The 21627-nt window shown below is 45.9% G+C and overlaps 1 protein-coding gene across 2 annotated transcripts; it reads right to left on the bottom strand.

Annotated features, from left to right (window-relative positions):
• Positions 1-9426: 9426 nt before the first annotated feature.
• On the bottom strand, positions 9427-21207 carry NPM1 (nucleophosmin 1). Of its 2 annotated transcripts, XM_088063642.1 has the most exons (11): positions 21060-21207; positions 20321-20401; positions 17460-17579; positions 16593-16686; positions 15885-15988; positions 15381-15442; positions 14888-14942; positions 13939-14028; positions 13024-13125; positions 10740-10814; positions 9427-9774 (listed from the first exon to the last, which is right to left on the bottom strand). In XM_088063642.1, the coding sequence occupies exons 1-11, from the start codon at positions 21120-21122 to the stop codon at positions 9736-9738; spliced, it is 885 nt and encodes a 294-aa protein (XP_087919768.1). In that variant the 5' UTR covers positions 21123-21207; the 3' UTR covers positions 9427-9735. The 2 variants fall into 2 exon arrangements, with proteins under 2 accessions (XP_087919768.1, XP_087919769.1); XM_088063643.1 differs by lacking the exons at positions 14888-14942; positions 15381-15442.
• Positions 21208-21627: the final 420 nt, after the last annotated feature.

Here is a 21627-nt window from a genome sequence, read left to right as displayed (position 1 = left end):
CCGCACGGCTCGCCTGCCCTCCAGCGGCCGCTCCGCCGCCCCGCAGCCCGGAGACAGCCCCGAGGCTTCCTCCGCCCCGGCTTTGGGGGCTTTTGGTTTGTTTGGGGGTTTGCTTTAGGTTAAGAAAAAAATTTCACACGCTGATAGCGCGTGGTAACTCTTTCCTCTTGTCTGAAAGCTCGTTTATAGCAGACAAAATGCCAGGAACCGTTAACCTCCACACGTAGCCGAACTCTCCAAAGAGCACCCAACGTCAGTTAACACCTTATTAAGTGAGAACATAACCATAGCTCAGAACTCTCGAGCTTTCCAAATTCTCCATTCGAGTAACAGCGTGCACCAGCGCAGCGTGTCGGGCCCAGCTGCTCCCACCTCTGCAGGGACCGAGGTGCTCGCTCCCCCGGCACTGTCAGCCACAAACCAAGGAGCATCTTTAATCCCTGGAGTTCATCACTGGGGAGCCTTCAGGTATCAAGTCACAGGGTTTTTTGGCCCATAGTTTCAGGCCCAAGAGGCACAGAAAACATTAAGTTTTAAAACAGTGATCAAAGAAAGTCCTTAGTATAAGGACTATAAAACCTCTAGCACTAACACATCTGTGATGTATCTAACAGACTTCACACTTCTGGTCTTATGGATCCGCAAGCTTTAAAAAAACCCAAAACTCCAAGCTGCTGTCAATTGCCGATGTCCCCAGCCTCAGAGGCCCCATGCATCCCTGTCCAGGCAGTCCCACGGCACCTTGCCACAGCTGAAACCTGTTTTCACACACGGCCAAGAACATCAGAGCCACCATCCTGAGTCCTATGAGTTGAGCTCACCAGGATGCCTACACTGGAACAATAGAGAATCTGGGGACTCACAAGATCACAGTATTCAGCTTAGATTTGAAAATATTCCATATATCTGTAATCATCACTGATACCTCATTTCTTGGAAGCAGTTTGGGTGGCAGAAGCCCAGCCTGTGCCATTGTATGCTAGTGGGTGCTGCTCAGTCCCACAGGAAAGGGACTCACAGCACAGGGTCATGCCCAACATTTGCACATGCACCAGCTAAGCCCAGTATCTGCTGCCCAATGCACACAGGAGTTCTGCAAAGCCAGAGGCAGTGACTCCTCCAAAATCCTCGCAGTCACCTGTGGACGTGAGCTTTGACTGCTCCTCAGGCTTTTCACCATGGCAGCCCCATCACCTGCCTCCAAGAAAAGGCTCCTCAGACAGTGACCGATGGCTCTGCCCAACACCCGAGCTGGCCCAGGGCCGCTGCACCTGGATGGATGAGGAACAGCTAGAAAAGGTATTTGTGAAGCTGCTGCTAACATTTATCATTTTAATTGCCCCAACAGCAGGTAAAATGACAACAGCTACAGCAGAGCTGTGAGCCACACATGGAAAAACTCATCCCAGATGACGCTGGCCCAGACCATGCTGAGGAGCCACGTGCTGGCAGCACATCTGCCCCCACAGCCATGACCCAAAGGACCTGGATCCACACAGGCCAGGAGGAACTGGACACCTCAAACAGCAAGAGCTGACAGGGCAATACCAGGGGTTGTTTTAAAGAGGGCACATGGGGATTTTCTTCTTTCAATTGTTTAATTTGTAATCACATGAGTTCTTTATTTAAATTCGATCTTTCCTTTGTGCCTCAGTAGTCTGGCAAAACCCCTCAATCTTTAATATCCAAATAGTTACCTGGAGAACAACACCAATATTGGGTGAATCTCAGACTATCTGTCTTGCACAACACAGATGGGCACAGAATAGAGGCAGCTCATATGTGTCTCTGAAAAAATAGAAATATCATTTAGCTGCATGCTGTTATAAAAACATGTGAGAGTGCATATATATATATATATATCTGATATTAAAAGCTCCACACCCAGACCTGTTGCTCCACTGCTGAAGGCTCCTGTGTGATCAGATTCCCAGCACAAATCCAGCCAGAGCAGCTGATGCCCGCTGGAAAACCTTTGGGGCTATTTATTTTTCTTCCAGCACGCTCAGGGTGTGAAGGCTGGTGCAGCACGTTCCTGAGAGCCTGATGTTCTCAACACTTCATAAAGCCAGACAGGGCCAGGTAGGAGCGTGCAGGACGCCCTGGGAGCTCCTGGGGTTACTGCCTTCCACTCACCCTTGCAAATGCCTGAATTAAGGCTGTGTCCCCGGTGGCTTATTGGATTAGTGACTGCCCTTCAGCAGCTCAAATCAAAGTCTGAGCAGCCTGACCTTTCCCTTGCAGGGCAGTGAAGGTGCCCCTGGTGAAATGAGCTTCCCTCGCCCTGCTCCACTGGTCCATGTCCCACGAGCAGTGGGCATTTCATAGAGCATGGAGCCCATTCAATGGGGCCATGGACTTAAGAGCATGCTTCAGTGGGAAGCCTTCCCACCCCGGACACCCCTTTGGAATGTGAAAGAGAAGCCAGCAGGAATGGCCAGCATCTGGCCCTGCTGCATCTGGCACATTGAGATTTAAATTAAAATGAAAAACCTGGGCTGATGCTTTACAAAGACCAAGTTCATCTCTACATCCCAGCCCTGCTGCCGGTGAGCAAATCCCTGTGTGGTTTGCTCATGTCATCTGCATCTCCAGCCTTGGGTTGTTCCTCTATGCAAACTATTCCTTACAGAAAATCCAAAAGAAGAGGCTTTCTGAATTTCAAAGCCTTGGTAAAAGGAAAGACAACTTTCAGACTGGCTGGGGTGCATGTTCTGTCTTTATCCAGTTTACACACATAAAGACAACTTCATCCTAAGGAAAGGAATGCTTCTGCCATATAGTCTGGACAGACAGGGAAGGAAGGGATGCTCTACAGTTACTGCCATTTGACAGAAGAGCCATTTCAAAACAACCCTGAACTTTCCAGGAGGACAGAACTTCAGCCTCAGCTCCACCACATTCAGGCACAGTATTGCAGAAGAACATGGTGAAGAACAGTCAGGACTTGGATTCAGCCATCACAGCCTGGAGATCTTGGCAACAGAGGGAACCGCAGCATCCCTCCAGCTCTTGACCACAGGGATGTCTCGTGGCCCCTTGCAGAGGGAGCCCAGCATGCTACAAGCCCTTATTCTGATGTGTATCATTACTTTATAAGAGAAAAGAAACCCGAGAGAAGCAAGCATTATTCAGCAGGCAGGCTTTCAGAGTTCAGAAAGGTTTTGCTCCACTGGAACACCCCTTGGATTTCAATGGGATTTGGGGACTGAAACCTCCAATTCCTCTAAAAGCTCCAGCATAGTCATAAACAAATCCCAGTGCTTTAGCAGCAGGGCAGTGAGGCAAAGGAAATCCTGAACAATGATGGATGCCTCAAGCTAAGGGCAGACAGTGGGTCGGTTCAATACCCTGCTCTCCTGGGTATCCAGCCCCTCTCCAGTGCCCAGGGCTCCTCAGCCAGAGCCTGTCCCCACCCTGTGTCCCCCAGGCTGGCCACTCTGTTCTAGGGTGTGTCACAGGGTGGACATACATGGGCTTTCCTTGATCCCAGTGCCCAGGAGCACTGCAGCTTCCCTCTGAAAGCACGTGGCAGCTGCTAGAATGCTTCTGAAGGCCAACCTCTGCAGACAACCCTACACAAACCAGTGAGAAATTCCACTTTTCAGCCTTTGCACTGCATTAAATCCTAGGGCTTGGCTCCTTGGATTTATAGTCTTCTTTGGTTTCACTTTTCCCTAAAAAAAAAAAAATTTAAAAAAAAATCACAAGCTGTTAAGCTTCAAAACTTAGTATTTCCTTAACTTGGAGCTTTTCAGCTCAACAGCTCTTAAACATAAACCTGTTTGACTGAAGGCTCCTGAATGAGGCTGTCTCCAGCAAGTCACCATCTCCAGCCCTGTCTGGGATGAGCAGTCTCTCCCCACAGCACCACCCTGGGCTCCTGCCCTCTGCCCCAGCCACTGGCTCAGGGCAGGACCTCACACATCGTGCATCAGCACCCATGTCCCCACAGCTGGCAGTGCCACTGCAGGGGTAGCTCAGGGCTGATGCAGGCACTGACTGGTGACATCACTGTCCTCAGTGAATGAGTGACCCTGGAGGAACAAGGGGTGGGCTGTGAGACAGGACAGTTTCTGAAAACAGGGCTGGAAAACCTGTTTCCACTAATCTTTCTGAAGAGGAACTGTAGTCACACTTTGCATCAGAGCAAGAATTCAAAAAATACCACATGGGTGGATTTTCACAAAAATATATTGGAACATGCTGTTCTTCTGGAAAACCAATGTCACAAATCAGTAAAGAGATGTCTCTGGAAGTGCCGTTCTCCTGGGGCAGGCACAAGTGTCTCCAGCAAGCAGAGCTCCACCCATTCAGAGCTGGAGCAGCAGGGCTTTCATCAGCATTCTCCACCACGGTCACAGCTGGGCTCTCAGGCACACTGCCAAGCAACCCAGAAAGGGGACAGATTCATGCTGGAGCACCATGTTTGCAGTGGTGTCTGAGCTTTTCCTAGAGACCAGGGAAAGGTCCTGGCAGTGGCTAGGGAAGACTGGAGGAGGAACTGAAAAGATCAGAAGACTGAAAAGTCTGAAGAACAGTGAAGGACTGAGCAAGAAGGTTGTGGCAAGATGTAGAATTGGGAAGGAGTTGGAAAAAACTCCTTTCCTAGAACCATGAAACGAGAGAGAACAAGTAGAAGCATCTCTCCTAATTCAAGACACTGAAGATGAAGCCAAGATTCCTCAATCTCGCTGTCCTGTGCTCTCTGGAGATCACAAGGACTGGCTGGATGCCCTGCACTTAGAGTGGTCCCATGGCATGTTACTGCCCTTAGCTACAGCCATTTATTTTCCATGTAGAAAATGGGAAGAAAAGGCTTGAAAGTACAAGAAAAATAATTTAAGGAACAGGGAAGAATGTTCTTAACATCAGAGGTGCCCTTACTATTAAATGAAAAGCTTTACTCATTAGCTGTAGCTGTGCACTGTTGTTGGTGTCCTCACACGCATTTACACCCAGGGAACAGCTTTACACCACTGCAGCAGTGTCCAGGTAACATTCACTGCCTCAAAATAGCACCATGAGGGCTGCTAGGAGCCTTTCATCAAGGACACCCCTGGGAAAACAGCAGTTACAAGCTTTGGAACAAATGTAAGGAGCAGTGGGAAGAGTTTCATGAACAGGCATGGATAAAGGTGGCTGCAGTAGTGAAATGCCAAATACCTCAACAGCTACAATAAACCTTCAACTCTCCCTGCAATTATTACTCATTTAAAAAAACCAAAACAAAACCAATGTAAAACCTAAGGCTTAATTTGAAAATGGGCAAGAGAAACTGTTTTCTCTTAAACGCAGTAAGTCAACAGACTTGGATGGGGCTCAGCAGGCTTCAGGCCCCAGCAATTGTTGTGTAAAACTGCAGGACCCTTCTAACAAAATTGCCTTCAATTAAAACAAAGACTGTTTCTAGCACTAGCATAAACTAATCACTTGAGGTGAATCAGGTGCATCAACTCTGAGTGGCCTTGCTCTGTTCCCTCTCTCTGTCATTTGCAGTTCAAGCAGGATGGTGGCCATGCCTTCATCCTGGACAAAGCTCTGGGCAGCAGCACACAGCGCTGGCACAGCCAGCTCAGTGTGGGTGGGCACTGTCAGAGGTGCCCTGCCAAGCATCCCTCCCAGGCCCTTCCCTTTTCCCATTCTCACTTTTGACCCTTGGCCACCTTTTTCCCCCTTCTTTTATTGCTTGCCCTTTCTTGCTTGTTTTCTCCAAGATCTTTTTCCCATAGAGATTCTTATGGCTTGGTCAGGGAGAGGTGACAGAAGTGGTGGAAGGAGAGAAGGAAGTTTTTGAAGAAACGAGAAGAGCAAAAGTCATCTTCATACAACTGAAGAGAGCACATATCTTAATTAACATTTCATATATTTGATTGATTTACTTGGCCCCAATTAGGCACTGCTTAAAACCCATTTATGTAAGACAATCAAAAGGCCAGCCACTCAAGAGCTGCTCCAACACAACACAGAGCTGTTCCCAGAAATGTCTATGCAGGTAAACCAGCCAGCAGGGTATCCCTGTGCTCCCTGCAAATGGAAGGACAAGCCTGGCCCCTTCAGGCACACCTGCAAGTCCAGCATCACCTCTGTACCCCACCCCACATGCTCAGCTCTCCGTGTTCACATTGAGAACCAGGCTCAGACAAAGCAATCCTTAATAAATACCAGATCACAAAACCTCCAAACCTCACTCAACACAATCGATTGCACTTGCTGCTGCTTGCCAGAACCTACTGCCCACTAGCCAAGGGCAGGCATAAAGGCACTGCTCCATCCAACACTGAGCTCCAAACCACTCCATTCCTTGCAGCTTTTTCTGACATTTCTAAGTAGGATCCAGTCTTTAACACCCTTTTGGGAAAACAGCGAGGAGAGTAAGGACCTGGGTGCTGGTTCCCAGAGAGGGAAGGAAAAGTTGAGTTTGGCTGCTAGTCAGTAACGGCACACGCGAAAGAGACAGGACATGGCTTGGGGTATCTGGGCAGGAGCATGAACTTAGCCCCTGAGGGACTGTCTGGGTGGCAAGGAGCCCAGAACCGCCACCCATCCTGGCCCTGTTTTCCATTACCTCAGCCCACACACACTCCCACCCTCCTGCCAGCCATGCTCCAGTTGCTTCTTTGCAAAGGCTGCAACAATTGCTGAGCACAGGCAAAATAAGAGCCTCACACTCCTCACAGCCCCTGGACTCTGAAAAGCCACTCTGGCAGGTTTGCTGGATCACAGGAGCAAACAGAACCACAGGACAGACCGACCTAAGGTGGCCACAAGCACTTCTCTCCAGCATCCCTAGGAGTAAGGCCCAGACCGAAGCTCCTGAGAGGACAGTACCACCTCTTCTGCAGTGAGATGCCAAGGGACACCAGACTTGGAGACCGACTAGATCCACATGGAGCAGCTCTATCAGAAGCCAGCCCTGCAAGGTCACACACACACTCATGGGGTGGCCTCCCCTTTGTCCCACACAGGGAGACACCAGCTACCTGCTCACTGTAAGGAATGAAACACATACAGAAGGAAATAAACATGGAAAAAGCCAGAGCACGTTCTGCAACAGGATAGACAGCAGTAGGAGAAATTCACCTACAAAGGAAAAGTGAAGGCACCGCTAGCTGGAGAGGCATTTCACCATCCTGTAAAGGAAGTGGTTTTCCCATCACAGAGTGAGGAAATATCAATGCATTTGTGGCTGTAGAGCTCCATGCTCTCAAATAAGCCATCCTCGAGGACCAGGATCATACAGAAGCTTAGAACCCCTCAACACAGCTATCAAAACACTCCAGCTGTGTTGCCATCATTACCATGGCAAGAACATGTTTCAACTCTGCAGAAAGTCAAGTCAAAGTCAAGTCAAAAACCTACATCTAATATTTGTCTTTTCAACAGGTATTTTCACATCTGAGCTTTTTTTAAAATTCACCTTTGAGGCTCTGTTCAAAGTGCAAGAACTGGCAGCTGCATGTGAATATTCAAGAGGATACAGCTACATCCAGAGTCATCAGATGGCCAGTCCCAAAAGAAGCCAGGGCTTGGAGATGTGACTAGCACAAGAGCAGAGGTAGGGACAAGGCCCCAAGGCAGGAGTGGGGCAGTGACCATCCCTCACTACTCCATAATCTGGCAGCAAACAGCGGGGAACCTAACCTGGGCCAAGTGAAGTTTTTTTATGCCAAGAGGGTGCCTCAAAGATGCCTCGTGAGGTTCAATAGCAGCCTGACAACGACTTGACCTACATTATACCAGCACAGCAAATATTTCCTTCAGAGCTGCCCATTCAGGCTCCACCTTCCCCCTGCACTGCTTGTGCAGAGTGCAGCTGCACCCCAGACCCACTTTGGTCAGTCACCTACAGACAACACCCTGGCTTTTCTTAAAACTTTAATAATCAGAATATTTTACTGGCTAGAAAGCCTCTTGCTGAAATTACTGTACAATTTTCACTTCTTTCAGCCAAAATTGAGGGCAATTTTGCTTAAATAAGCCTGTCTGTACCATTAGCTCTGTTTCACCAGGGAAATCTGCTCTCACTTGTGCATATGACATCATCTATTGACATAACCCCACCAAAACAGCATTTCAAACCCTTATGCTCTGCCATTTCACATGCTGCAATTATACTCAAGCTTAAAAGAATCTTTGACACAAGACTTGCACCGTTTTGCTTCTCTGCCATGCACTTCACTTGGCATTGTTTTCCCAAAAAGAACTATTTGCCTCTAGAGACTTGCACTGCTTTCCATGACACCTAGCACTTCAATTATAGGAACTAAGGGTTTTATAATAGCAAACATAAAAAACTCAGTGGTAATTTTACAAATCAAACTGTGCATCCTAAACAACTTGTAAATGCCCAGTAGAACAGACCCCTATGCCAAATCAGCACAACCCAGTGCGTGTTCACACGTCCTGCAAAGCCACCTGCTGGGTCCCAAGTGTCCCTGACATGGGAAAAACTTCAACCTGCTTTACTCAGTCAGGGGACTCCCTGCTGTGAGAACACCAGTCAGTTGTGTTAAATCTCCAACACAGCAAGGATTAAAGCAGAGCTTAAGTTACCACACAACTGTTTGAATACTTTCCAAGCATACTTTCAGTCTCCATCCCATTACTGCAGCTACTGGACACAAGATGCAACAGTCAAGCATTGGATGTGACAGAGACAGGAGCCTGGAGGAGTGTCAGCCCCAAGGCACAACAGCCACACTTCCCTTCACCTGAAACCACCTTTGTGGTTTTTACTTCACGTGACAAGAATGGCCCAAGATTTTAACTCTGGCTCTTAGCATCGTGTGTAGGCCAGAGGACCTGAGAGGAATTCCTGATCATCTAAGCTTTTGGATTTATGGAAGATTAATCTCAGCATTCCCAGGAATTTATCCACAGCCTCTGAACTTGCTCAGTGAGCTCTCTAGGCACACCCTACAGCACTCAAACTTATTCTCTCCACAGAACCCTCACAGAAGTCATTATATGAGACAACCTCAGACTCTGAAGCCCCTCAGAGGAACAGCACAAGCCAGCAAATCCCAAATCAAAAGTATGGCATTTTACAAGTGGAGTTCCAGGCCCTATAAACCCAGTAATTACAGAGAGAAACCGTAAGCCAAAGCACTATGAAGCAGGTCAGGAACTGAGATGCAGGAAGGGCTGTTTTAGGCAATTATAGAATTAGTGGTCACTCCCAGACAAGAATAAAGCCCCGCTTGCCACTCCAGTCTTCTCACCAGTCATCGGCTCATTAGCTCCAAAGCTCATGGAACTGGAGTTGTTTTTGAAGCAGACAACACACAAGGATATTTTATGTGTCCTTGGTAAAGAGAAGTAGCTAAAATACTCAAAGGTATAATACTCAGAACTTTAAAGCCCCATTATCCCTGGGTTCAGTATGCACACTCCCACCATCCATAAAAAAAGAAACAATAGTACTTTATTAAAATACTAAATTTTTATTTTTTTCCACATACATTTAGTCTCCCCACCGTTTCCATTTGTCTGACCACCACCATGCCTTATCAAAACATTCCATACATACTTAAAATGAAGCTGAGGGTGGAGTCCCGTCTTTAAAAACTAAACAGGCATTTTGGACAACACATTCTTGGCAAGGTAATCTGGATGACATTTATCAGACACAGGAGGGAAAGCTCTTTCAGCATTTGTAAAAAGAACAGCCAAATAATGGTTACAGAAATAAGACTGCAGATTTTAATGAACTGTTTAAACTGTTTTCTTTTCTTACAGAGTCTGCCTCCACTGCCAGAGAGCTTGAATGACCTGGAAATGTACACAAGAAGTTAGAAATTGAAATCCGTTTTTAAAAATTATTCTTAGTTTACTATTTTCACTTATTTGATAAAATACTGACATTGAATTATAACTGAAGTACATTCAGCAAAAATCAAGCTGAAAGCATGACACTGAGTCCTTCTGCTAGAAGACTGTTACTCACACTAGGTCACAACTATAAGAATTCAGTGAAGGTGAGAGGATGGGTGTGGACCAGTGAGGCAAATATTGGCTGAATTTTCTCTATGGTGCCTAATGCCACAACAGCTCCAGTAACTGAGGCTGACTGCTTTTCAATGTTCCTTCAGGAATGTGTCAATTTGTCCATCAGACAAGTTTACTCTGAACCACTGAAGGAAGCAGGAAAGAATAAGCAATTCTGTCACTTCAAAAAAATTAACCTGAAGGAATTTTGATAGGAAAATCTAAGACACATTTTCAGCTTAGTCTCTGTTAGTAGTAACTAATTCAGAAACTTGTTTCCTGATACCACCTTTTGGCCTGTGCTCTTTTCAAGAGCTCAGATGACTCTGGGAGAGAATGTAGCAAGAATGCCATCATCTCAATCACAAAACAGCTCTCCCTCCCAGACACCCTCCCCAAAAAGGGCTGAACACCAGACTGGCCTAGGTGGCCAAATTCAGCAATAAGGGAAACCACAGCTCATTTCCTTAGCCAATATGGTGCCAAAAGGAAAATTCTGTGGGTTTAGTAAGCAAGAGATAATTTAGCAACCATATAAAAGCTGGAAAAATGTAATAAAATACTAGCTTTCCCATCTGAGCCAACTAAACCCTTAAAACCATTCCCATATATTTAATCTGAAGTATTATTTATGGTTTGTAACCCTTTCAAACAGTCCAAAGCTTGTAAAGATTAAGAAGTGAAAAAGAATCCCTAAGTCAGGTTCTAAAAGCTTTTGGACTTTATCAAGTTCTGATGAATTCTGTTACCTTCTGGTCCTCCGTCCTGAAGCAATTCTTAACGTAGTTGGCAAATTTGGGCTCCAGCTTAGGAAGGGTAGTACCCTATTTGGAAAAAAAGCAAGCTTTAGGGTCTGCATGTCATTTAATGCTTTAAATAAATAACCTATGAAGCTGACACCTTTTGCAAAACAAGTGGAATTTAAACTCACATTGCAACTTCCCACATTAATCTGCTTTAAACTATTTTAAAAAGTTTTTCTACCATGCCCAGGTATTTCTCACTGAAGTGGCTACACACTGAATTGCTATTCAAGACTCTTTGCTGATGCTGAAGAACACAACAGCATTCACCACTTAAAATCACCTTCCTTGTAGTCAACAGCCTGGTGCTAGTCAAGTAAACTAGAACTAATTCCCTGTTTATGGACTCTTACTACAGCCAACCTGAGACCACCCTTCACAGGCAGGCTGCCAAACTCACCTCTCTGAAGCAAAACATGAACTGACCTCAGACCTACCTTTTCAAACTCACTAATACACTACTTCTATTAATTTAAAGAACTGTTGTAGTAACATTTCCTTGTAATCCCTGGAATTGTCTTTGCACACGCCCAAATGTACAAGGCAGATGCATCTCCAGGGAAAATAATACAGCATGCTATTTTAGGAGACACTGATGTCCTTTCACAAGTCCCAAGAGAAATATTTTCCAATTTCTCAGGTGAAATCAGTTGAAATATCCCATTCCAATTAGGACAGCACACTTAGCTGCTACTTAACACACTACACAAGACAGCAAATTTCTGTTCAATGGAAACAGCAATGTGAAGAATATTTCAAACTGCAATGCTGCAACCAAGCCTGGATTTGGGTACTGATTTACCTCATGCTTTTCTCTTAGCTTCCTGACACCTACTTGATAGAAGAGTTCCTCTCTAATCTAGTAAGGGACTTTTCAAAAGCTGTTACTTGCTGTCAGCTGGAGCCCTGCGTACACAGAATGGCATTTCCCACTAGAAACACTCTCCAGCACCAGATAATGTATTTTAAAGCTCTTTTTGCCCGTTATCTGCTCTGCATGCTTCCCTGCTCTGCATGCTTCCCTCTGCAGGGACATGTCTGCTGTGAGCAGCTCAGCCACTTGTGCTCACACTGCACCACAGCAGCAACCAGGGGTTACAGTGTGACACCCCAGGATGGGCCCATCCATCATGTCAAGCTCACAGTCCAGGACTGTGTATTCCCATCCTCATCACAGCCTGTCATTGCTCAGCCTGCATCCACCCTGTATTCAAACACTTCTGGTCTCATTTTACACCCCTGGAACAAAGCAGCCTCAAAACACTAATGGTCTAAGCAGGAGATGATCCTAACCCTCTGAGTGACCTTCGTTTGCCATTGTATGGGGTTTAAAAGTGTGTTATCTTGAACTAAAAAACCCCATCAGCAAACCAACAATGCTTCCTAGCACCCTTACCAGTACTTCTAACCCAGCCAAGTACAGCCACAGCCAGGCACTCGCTCCCATCTGCTCCCAGCAGGGGAGTACTCAGGACACAGCCCTTGCACTGTGCACTTCAACCCTGGTTCAGGAGGAAAAGCATCACCTGCTACACCCAACCAGCCTACAACTGGATTTCCTATTTTATACTTAAATAGCAGCTAAGAATACTACTGACATGTGTGACCAAGTGCTGGTCAGAAGTGATTAAGAGCCAGAGCAAGTGACTGCCCTGACACCTTCAAAGGGTGAAGCATCCACTGAAGGGAGAATCAAGTCCAGATCCCTGTAGAAAGCAAAAGCTTTGAGGTCTGTAGCAGTGTATCAGCTCACATCACAAGCACCCATCTCCCTCTTCTGGAAGTTACTGAGCCTTACAAGCATTGGGACACTGCTTCAAGACCACGGCATTCCAAGCATGTGAGGAACTCACTCCACTTTACTTTAGTAACCTGAAGTGTACACACACTATTTAAATCATCTTTACAACAAATACCACCTAAGGGTTTTTTTTTTTTCTTTTTTCTATTTTTTTTTTTTGTTCTTAAACCTGAACAGAGCCAGTTCCCCAAGAAATGCCCAATTGCTAACCAGCACTACTGGAAAAATACTCAAAGCAAGTGGTTTTGTTTCTCTCGAGTACAGAGGCTTATTTTCCCCCAAATGTGTTTTCATTTCTCTGGGCTTCAACATCAACACACTGATTAACAGCACAGCAATCAGCAACATCATAACCATTTCTTAAAACATCCAATTCTTCTCATCTGCAAAAGTGTGAAAGGCTGAGAAACCTCATTTCCAAAAACTCACCTTATCTACAGATGCTTGCATTTTTGCTTTTATCTCCTCTAATGACAGAGGGACTTTTGGTGTTTTTGGAGTTAGAGTTTTATCCTTCTTGGAATCTGGAGTCTGAAAATTATTCATCTCATTAGTAACTTGCACATAACGATACAGAAAATGTAAGATAAATTTTATAAAACTAGCTATTACACTGATAGTCCATGTAGTTTTTAGGAAGTCACAAAACCTGAATTCATGCATCCCACACATTCCTTAGAAGCACAAGAAAGAACAATTTTCAAGTCTGGAGTTATTATAGTTAGCATAGCTGGTATCTTATGCTTCTGGGCAGGTGCCTCCACAGCTCTTTTAATAGAAATGAAACTAAAAACAGCCAAAATATTTCGTGATTCAGAGTTTAACTCCAGATCTGCAGTCAGATTTTAGGTCATGCTTTAAAAGGCACATCTACTGCAGTACTTCTCAGATGCTGTCCTGTCATGCACCCCATGCTCATTTCTGTATGAACCTTCCAGGCATCATGTCTGAGTACTAGCAGTAAGGAGAAGCTGCACACAGCATTAACAAGGAAATTGCCAGTCCTGCAGGGGTAACTGCAGGGCAGCAGCCTCCACTGTTCTCCAGTGGAAACACATTCAGCAGTCATTCTCTTGTACAAGATGCTGCACAAAATGAACAGTTTTAGTGTTTCAAACCAAAGAATTACCAATATTCCCAATGGACAGTATGCCTGATTTCAGATTTGACTGTTGTAGGTACATATTGATCACTGAAGAGTTGCACAGAGAACGTGAAGCAGTGAACAGTATTGTCAATACCTTCAACTTGAATGTTAGCATGCTGTTTGAAGTTACCATCAGGCAAGAAAATTAGCTTCCCCACTAGAATAGACCTTTGTTTCACTCAGTTGGTTTCACTCACTTTTGATTTAGATGCTGGTGTGGATGGCTTAGAGTCTTTTCCATTTTGCTTTGCTTTCTGCATATTCTTTCCCGCAACCTCACGAGCAGGCTGAAAAGCAAGCACACAAGCTAATTTGTCAAACTGCAGACAGCATGGAACCCAAAAGAAAGCATCTTGGTGCAGTCACACACAACAGGTTCTGTTATGATACCATACAACTATGTGGGACTCCCATCATACTTTCCTTAAATAGATCACTTTTCCTCATGTATCAACAGTCTTTGGGGGCAGATACTGCTTAAAGATTAATTCCTGGTGGCACCGCAGATCCATGACCTCATTCAGTGTTACCTTTCTTTTGTAACACAACTATTACCTCATCTGGCATTTCACCCAGAAATATTGTCTGGGATGCACACAGAACGTGATACCACACACACATCTAAGACGTGGAGTCTAAAATGCCTACAAAGATCAAGGGACCATTTTGTTCAGTGACTCTAGATCATATCAGGTGGCAGGAATCTGCAGTTCAGAGCGTCTTCACCATGCCCCTGTGCACTATCACCTGACAGAAACTGGGTAGGGACAGAGCAGCACGCAGTGAAGTAAAACACTAAATCCCTGTTTTTGAACAGTAGGCATGAACATAGAAACTCAGGCCAAAGTGCACGAGTGTGAGTAAAAGAAACGCCTCCCTGCTCCTCCCACACAGCAACAGGCGGCGCTCGAGGGCCGGCAGAATTTGCTCCCAAGAGCTATCCACACTCACACCAGTCTGACAGCTGCATCCCTGTGCTGGCAAGACCCAGTCTGACTGTTGCAGCCAAGGAAATAAAACCATAGGCTAGATGGATGCACACTCATACACACCCCTCGTTCACACGTTCCAGAGAGCTGTGCTAAAACTCACTCATTTCAGGGACTACCTGCCTGATAACTGTCGTATCACATATTAGCCACTTACTTTCTTTATTGGTGCTTTAATTTCTTCCTCATCATCCTCTAAGTCATCCTCATCACTACAATTAGAAAGGAAGTCACTCACCATAACTCAAGATTCACATTAGGAATTGATCTTCCCCCTCCCTCCCAATAAAATGCATGAAGGAAGCAAGCTATCTTTCCAAGTTTACTTTACCCCTTAACACATGGCTAAGTGCTAGGGCAAGCACTACCTTTAAGGCAGTTAAATGCATTCCCTCCTCTTTAGTACAGAAGAAATATATCCTAGGGACTCTCACTACTACTATTAGAAGTTAATGATAACAGGAAGTCCAATATGACATATAAGAACATTATAATTTAGATAGCATTGTAGAGACAAATAAGGCAAGGATGCTTTTACTCTACCCAAGATCCAGGAGCTTTTTCACTTAGCATTGATTTATGTCACACAATTCATGTTCTGAAAGTTAGCTCTGTATTTTAAAACATGTTTTAAAAACAACAATACGTACTCATCATCATCATCCTCATCTTCATCATCATCCTCATCATCTTCTGCTAATTTTGGCTTTTTCTTCAAAAAAGAAAGTTTGTCAAGTGTTGATTCCATTTTGTGGTAATAAAGAGCAACTGCCACCCAAAACAACTGTGGCCTAAGTACACAAGGCTACTTTCCATCAATTTAGCTAAACCCAAGAAGTTACAGCTGCCAAGTCCAAAGCTATTGACAAGGTCACTGCATATGCTCTGAGCATATGAACTTTCCTCTGTAGTACAGCTTTGATCATCATCCTAACTCTCACGGTACACTGCTGTTTATATCAGAACCTGCAGTTACTGCAGCGGACAAAATTTCCACAAAAGCAGCAATTACATCTTCACGAGAACTTTGGGGACCTACTGTACTTTATTACACTTCTTTAACAGCAAGGTGTTTAACTGCTTCCCCCTAGAAGCAGCACTAATACCGAACTAAAAGAAAATGCTGTGAATAAAGTGACTGCAAGTCCATATACCTGTGGTGTTTTAGCTCCTCCTCCACTTGCTGGTCTCTTTGTTGAAGCATTAATGATTTTTGTATCATCTTCCTCCTCATCTGATTCTGGTTCTTCTTCTAATGCTGATAAAAGCAAAGGCAAAGTATAAAAACTTCTCCTCATTAAACAATATAAAACATGACTGCTAGTAAGAAACAAAGAGGACCACCCACAGCTGAGTAGGTTTGGTGTGGCTGAGGTGCTGAATTGATAGGAGGAAGGATAACCACTGACTAGGAGCTTTTCCAGCTGACTGAAGCAGATAGAACATTTTCTCCATTCCTAAGGAGACACATTTGAAAACTAGTATAAAAATCAAAGACAACTCTCCAACTGAGAAGGCTGGTGCTGGGTTAGTTAAGTTAAAAATCAGAACTATTTCATGGGCAGTCTTCTCACACTCAGCTCATAAGCCAAAAGCCTACAGTGGGACACCAACTTCTAAGGGAAGAAATCAGAACTGAAATTGCAAGGCTGACAAATGCCCGTTATCCATACAAACCAAGTGGCAAGCAAAGGCATGCAAGCACTCCTCTCAGCTTTGGCCCTAAAGCCACTTCATGCCACTGAGGATATGACCTTAAGATTCAGAGCGTCAATACCAGCAAAAGTACTGCTTGAGACAGCAGCTACACATCCCAAAGTTCTGCTGGTGCTGCCAGGAAAGCAGTGAGCAGCCATACGTACCTACGAGGTGCTGACCACTGACGTAAACAGGCCCTGAACCACATTTCAATCTCAACACCACTGGTGGTGTGATCTCAAAGCCGCCCAATGAAACCTGTGGGACAAAGCATTGGTATTCAGATGGATATTCCAGGTGAAATGTACTCAAGAGACACTCCACCCCAGCGGAAACAAGCATGAGCACTGGAGACTGCATGGCTAACACAACTCCAAGGTCCCATTCCACAGAGTATTCTCCAAGTGTTAAAGAGTCAACTCAGAGCCACCAACAGGGGTTTACTACACTTGTTGCTTATTCCAGTTAAAGCACACCAAGGCCAAACGAATACACATTTGTTTGTACTCCACTTGGCAGCAAAGTCTACTTGAACATTATCCATCCCACCTGCCCCAGCACTCTGCAGCTCTACTTGTACACTATCGTCAACTGAGTCCAACTACATTCCAGACAGCAGAAATGATAATAGCGTGCCCTTAAATCAACGGAGAGTAGCAACCATCTTCAGAGTCACCTAAGAGCTTGGGACCTGCAGAAAAAATTCATTGTTCTCTTCCCAGGTTTAAAGAAAGCAAGACAACCTAAAGATTCATCTGCTTGCATATGCTTAGACTTGTACGTATATAGATACCATGCATAACTACTGTCACTTAAAAAGCGTGTAATTTTAACAAGTACATTGTCTCCAAATTACTCAAGTAACTCTACTAGGCACAAAAAAATGTATTTACTACCAGTGAAACAGGCACTTCTTGGAATACTGTTCAGTTTCACTAAAATTCAGTTTAGTGAATGACACAAGCCATTTTCAACTTTTTTCTCACTAGAGACCATATATACAGTATATTTTCCCAAGTTTCTGCACTTACTGTAGGCTGCACTGACATTTTCAGAGATGCCAGTACTACTTTTGTAGGGTTGCCTTCATAGTCCAGTGCTTCTGCTTCTACAATGTGTAATTCGTCTTTGGCTCCAGCTCCTAAAGTAACCTGTGAAGTCAAGAACAGGGCACCGTCTGAGCATCTTCCCAAATATTTAAAAATTTTCTAAACTCCATTCACTGTTCTGCATCAATTAATACTGAAATCTGCATTTCTGACTGCAAATGATTTCATCCAACTCCATCCCAAGCTGATACCCTTTCTCCACAACCCTGAAACTTCCAAGGTGCACCTCCAGGCAGGTTCTGGTGACAGCAAAATCAGGTCACTTGCTGCTGGATCACGGGACTAAAGAGGCAGTGGCAAGTTCAGCCAGCTCTACAGCTGGTCCAAGGAACACAGCATCTGCTCTACAGAATTACAGCCTATAGCTTTCCCCTTCCAGCCACATTTCATCTGCCAATTGCTTCCCTTTACCGCACTGTGCACCTTTTGCTTACCTGCCATTCACTGAGGACTCAAATTGAACAGCAGCTTAGTTGAATGCTGTGATTTATGCATATGCCTTTTGCTGTAATTCACCATAGACTGAGAACTGTTGACCCAAGGCATTTCTAAGCCTAAGTGCCTAGATCCCTTACTCTGAGTAAGAGTCTGCCACTTTCTGAAGAATCAAAACTCATAGCTGCAAGGACAAGTGAGTCACGGACAGTGGTTAGGCCTGAAATTCCAGTTCACTGAACCTTGGGCCTCTCAGACATCTGAATGCAGATATGCAAAAGATATGAAAACCAAGAATCCCTTGTACTACAACTATTCCCAAAAACAGTGCACAAGGCTGTTTCCTTTCCTAAACCCCATACAAAGAAAGCCTTCCAACCCCCAAAGATGATGTGGGTATGAACATTTCAGGTAGAGGCAGGCAGACTGGTTCACATTCTCCAACAGCTGAACTTTAATGAGGCTGTAATGGTCCAGACTTGGATGTACAGACTGAAGGCTGGCAAACAGAACACTGGATTAGCTACTTCTGGTAAATGATGTTATTAGCAATTTGAACAGATGAAATTGCAGCTCTAATCTCACCCCTCAAATGTGCTAACAATACTGAATCATTCAGTTAGTGAGACAAAAATTTTAGAACATGACCTGTCATTTGCCCCAGTTCAACACTACAGCACTTACATTTAATTTATCTATTTCCAGTGTTTGGCAAGCATCCACATGTGTGATTTAATTTCTACACCGAAGGAATGCACACTAAGTAGGTGATGAAGCAGTGACCATCCGTGTTCTTAGATGCCATTAGTAAGACATTTACAGAAACTCATGGCACTTTTACCTCCTGCATCCATCCTCTTTTCCCTTTTTCCCCTTCTCATCTTGCCATACCTCATGCCCAAGTCCAGCACCATATTTGTATCTTAACAGGCATTGTCTTTACTCCTGGGCTTTTGTCAGAGGCACAGATCAGCCCCCAAATGTTTACTGCCTTTACACCTTACCTGTAAGTCCTTCCTCTACTCAACAAGGTGTTTTTTGGTATCTTTTCCTATGAAAAGAGGTTATTGAGGTAAGACTTCATTTCCCCCACAGGCCTAACAACTAAGTAGTGGTGTGGATTGATCTGCTTCATCCCTCACACCGTACAACATCAGAAGAAATGCTACAGGCACACTCGAAAAAAAAATAAATAAATAGAAAAGAATTTTGAGTAAAACAGTACAATTTAAGTATTATTGACTTCATCTGTGTAACATCCAGATACAAGAAGTCTGCATATGGACTTACCCTATATATTATTGGTATATTCTTCTAGCAAAAGGATTTGCAATTAAGAACAAATTACTCATTGTCAAGTCCAGGCTATCCTTTTTATAATATAAAAGCATGGAAAGCACGTGACTCACATAATTAACAAGTGTTTTAAGAAACACCATGAAGTGTCTGGAGATCATTATGCAAGTGACCTCCAGGAAGCAATTCCACTGTAGGAATTAGTCCACAAATGTTAAGACTCTCTTGCTTCCAGGTATCAAAGCATCTCCTTGCATTTAAATAAACACAGTAATAATCAATAGAGATTCTACAACTCTTCAACTTCTTGTCTTCTCAGATAGGGTATATTATTGTTCAGCTACCCAAAAAACCATCGTTAGTCCAGCAAAAAAGCACTGAAATATGTGTCTGACTTGTGTGGCACCAGAAAGCTCCAAGGACACAACCAGGAACTCTTCAGGAGTCTGTTAGATTAATTATCTGAATGAAAAATAGGGTTTCCCAGATACATCCTTGGAGAGGACAAACCAAGGACAATAAAACAAACCTCCTTCCTTCCAATTTGGATTTACTTATTATCTGCTTCTGGGAAAGAAAAAGGACTGGAGCTATATTTGGAAGCATATTGAAATAGTTTTCAAAATCAAGTTCCTTGTAGTCTATAAGAGTGTACCTATGTATGACTCCTACAAATCTATTCTTCCCCCTCTGCCCCTGTAGCATCTGCACTATTTGCATTAGGGATGCCTGCGTGTATAGTCTGGCATTTAATTCCATTTACCATATATTTATTAAATCCACTGTAAATTGACTTCTGATTTTTTCCAGCCTTGCATTTACTTGCTTTCAACATTGAAACAGGAACAGAGAAACTTTTCCAATATAGAAAATACCTGAAATTACAGACTATGCTCCACTACCAATAAGAGATGGTTATTTTTAACAGATTTATGTAACAATTATCACTAGAATTATAACTGGAGAAAAAAGTAACAAGTTAAAAAACTCACGTCTTGCATCACAGCCCACCACACTTAAAATGTAAAGTGTAAAAACCAAATACTACTTGCCGTTCTCAGAGACAACTGGTGTTCATTTTCTTCATCATCTACTTTAAACTGAAACTCCTTATCTGCTTTAAGCTCACAGCCTGCAAGAAGACAATTTAATTATAAGCCTGCTGTTTTATTTAAGGCGCAAGTATTTGCTAAGCAGTTATTTCGGAGCTCGCTGCTCCCAGGCCTCGTCCGTGCAGAGAACTAGCGGCACCCCGGGCACGCACGGAGCCAACACGTGGGCAGAGGAAAACCCCAGGCGAGCGCGCGGCCTGCTGCCGACCACGCAGCTCCCGCGCGGCCCGTTCAAGCCCATCCCTGCCCAGCGTTCCCCGCGCCGACGGTTTCTCCGTAGCCGCCGGCCGTGGGCGGCTGGGCCCTCCCGGGGCGATGGGCAGCACGGGCGCGTGGCCGCGCGGCGCTCCACGTGCTCCGCCTCGGCCGCGCTGCCACGTGCTCCGCGGGCGCTCCCGGCGCGCCGCGTCCTTAGGAACGGCCGGAGGCGCCGGGAACAAAGCGCGGAACAAAGCGGGACGGGCCCCGCCACGTGCGGGCCTCGCGCCATTTGGGGCCCGCGGGAAAGGGGCCCCGCCCCGCCCCCGGCGCGGGCAGACCCCCCTCCCCTTCCCCCGCACGCGGAGCGGCCGCGCTCGGCCGGCACAGGCCGCGGCCCCGCACGGCGCTCGGCCCCGGGGCCTGCGGGGGCGACGGGGCCAGCGGGCCCCGGAAGAGCGCGACCGCGGCAAGCGTTCCCGAAGAGGAAAGTCTGCGGACGCAGGGGGCCCATGCTCTCCATGTCCATGGCGCTGTCTTCCATCGCGGGGCTGTGGCGCGACTAACCGAAGGTGCTGCGCTGCGGGCGGACGCGCACTAAAGGAAGCGCCGTGCCCGCCCACTCGCTGATATAGCTTCGCGTTCTCGCGAGAGCGGCGCGCCGGGCCCGCCCCTCGGCCCCGCGCGCCGCTTCCTGCGCATGCGCACGCGCGGACGGTGGTCGCGCGCGGAGCCGGACGGGCCGCCAGGGGGCGCCGCCATGGAGCCGGGGCCGTGGGAGGGGTCCGGGCCTCCGCCGTGGAGCCGGGGCCGTGGGAGGGGTCCGGGCCGCCGCCGTGGAGTCGGGACCGCCGCCGTGGAGCCGGGACCGCCGCCGTGGGGCCGGGCATCGCAAGCTTCCCCTGCACGCCCGCCCCACACGTGGGGACAGCGATGAGGGGCGCGGCCTGGCACAGGGCCTGCAGCCCCAGCAGCCAGAGCGGCTCCGCTGGCCCGAGAGCCCTGCTGCAGTGGAACGTGCTCTCCTCACTCTGTGCCGGGAGCTGATT

This window comes from Pseudopodoces humilis, chromosome 17 (assembly GCF_049639895.1).
Source record: "Pseudopodoces humilis isolate 2021_Gansu_Grassland_sample_001 chromosome 17, ASM4963989v1, whole genome shotgun sequence".
Lineage (NCBI taxonomy): Eukaryota > Metazoa > Chordata > Aves > Passeriformes > Paridae > Pseudopodoces > Pseudopodoces humilis.
This window is presented reverse-complemented; position numbering and strand designations above follow the sequence as displayed.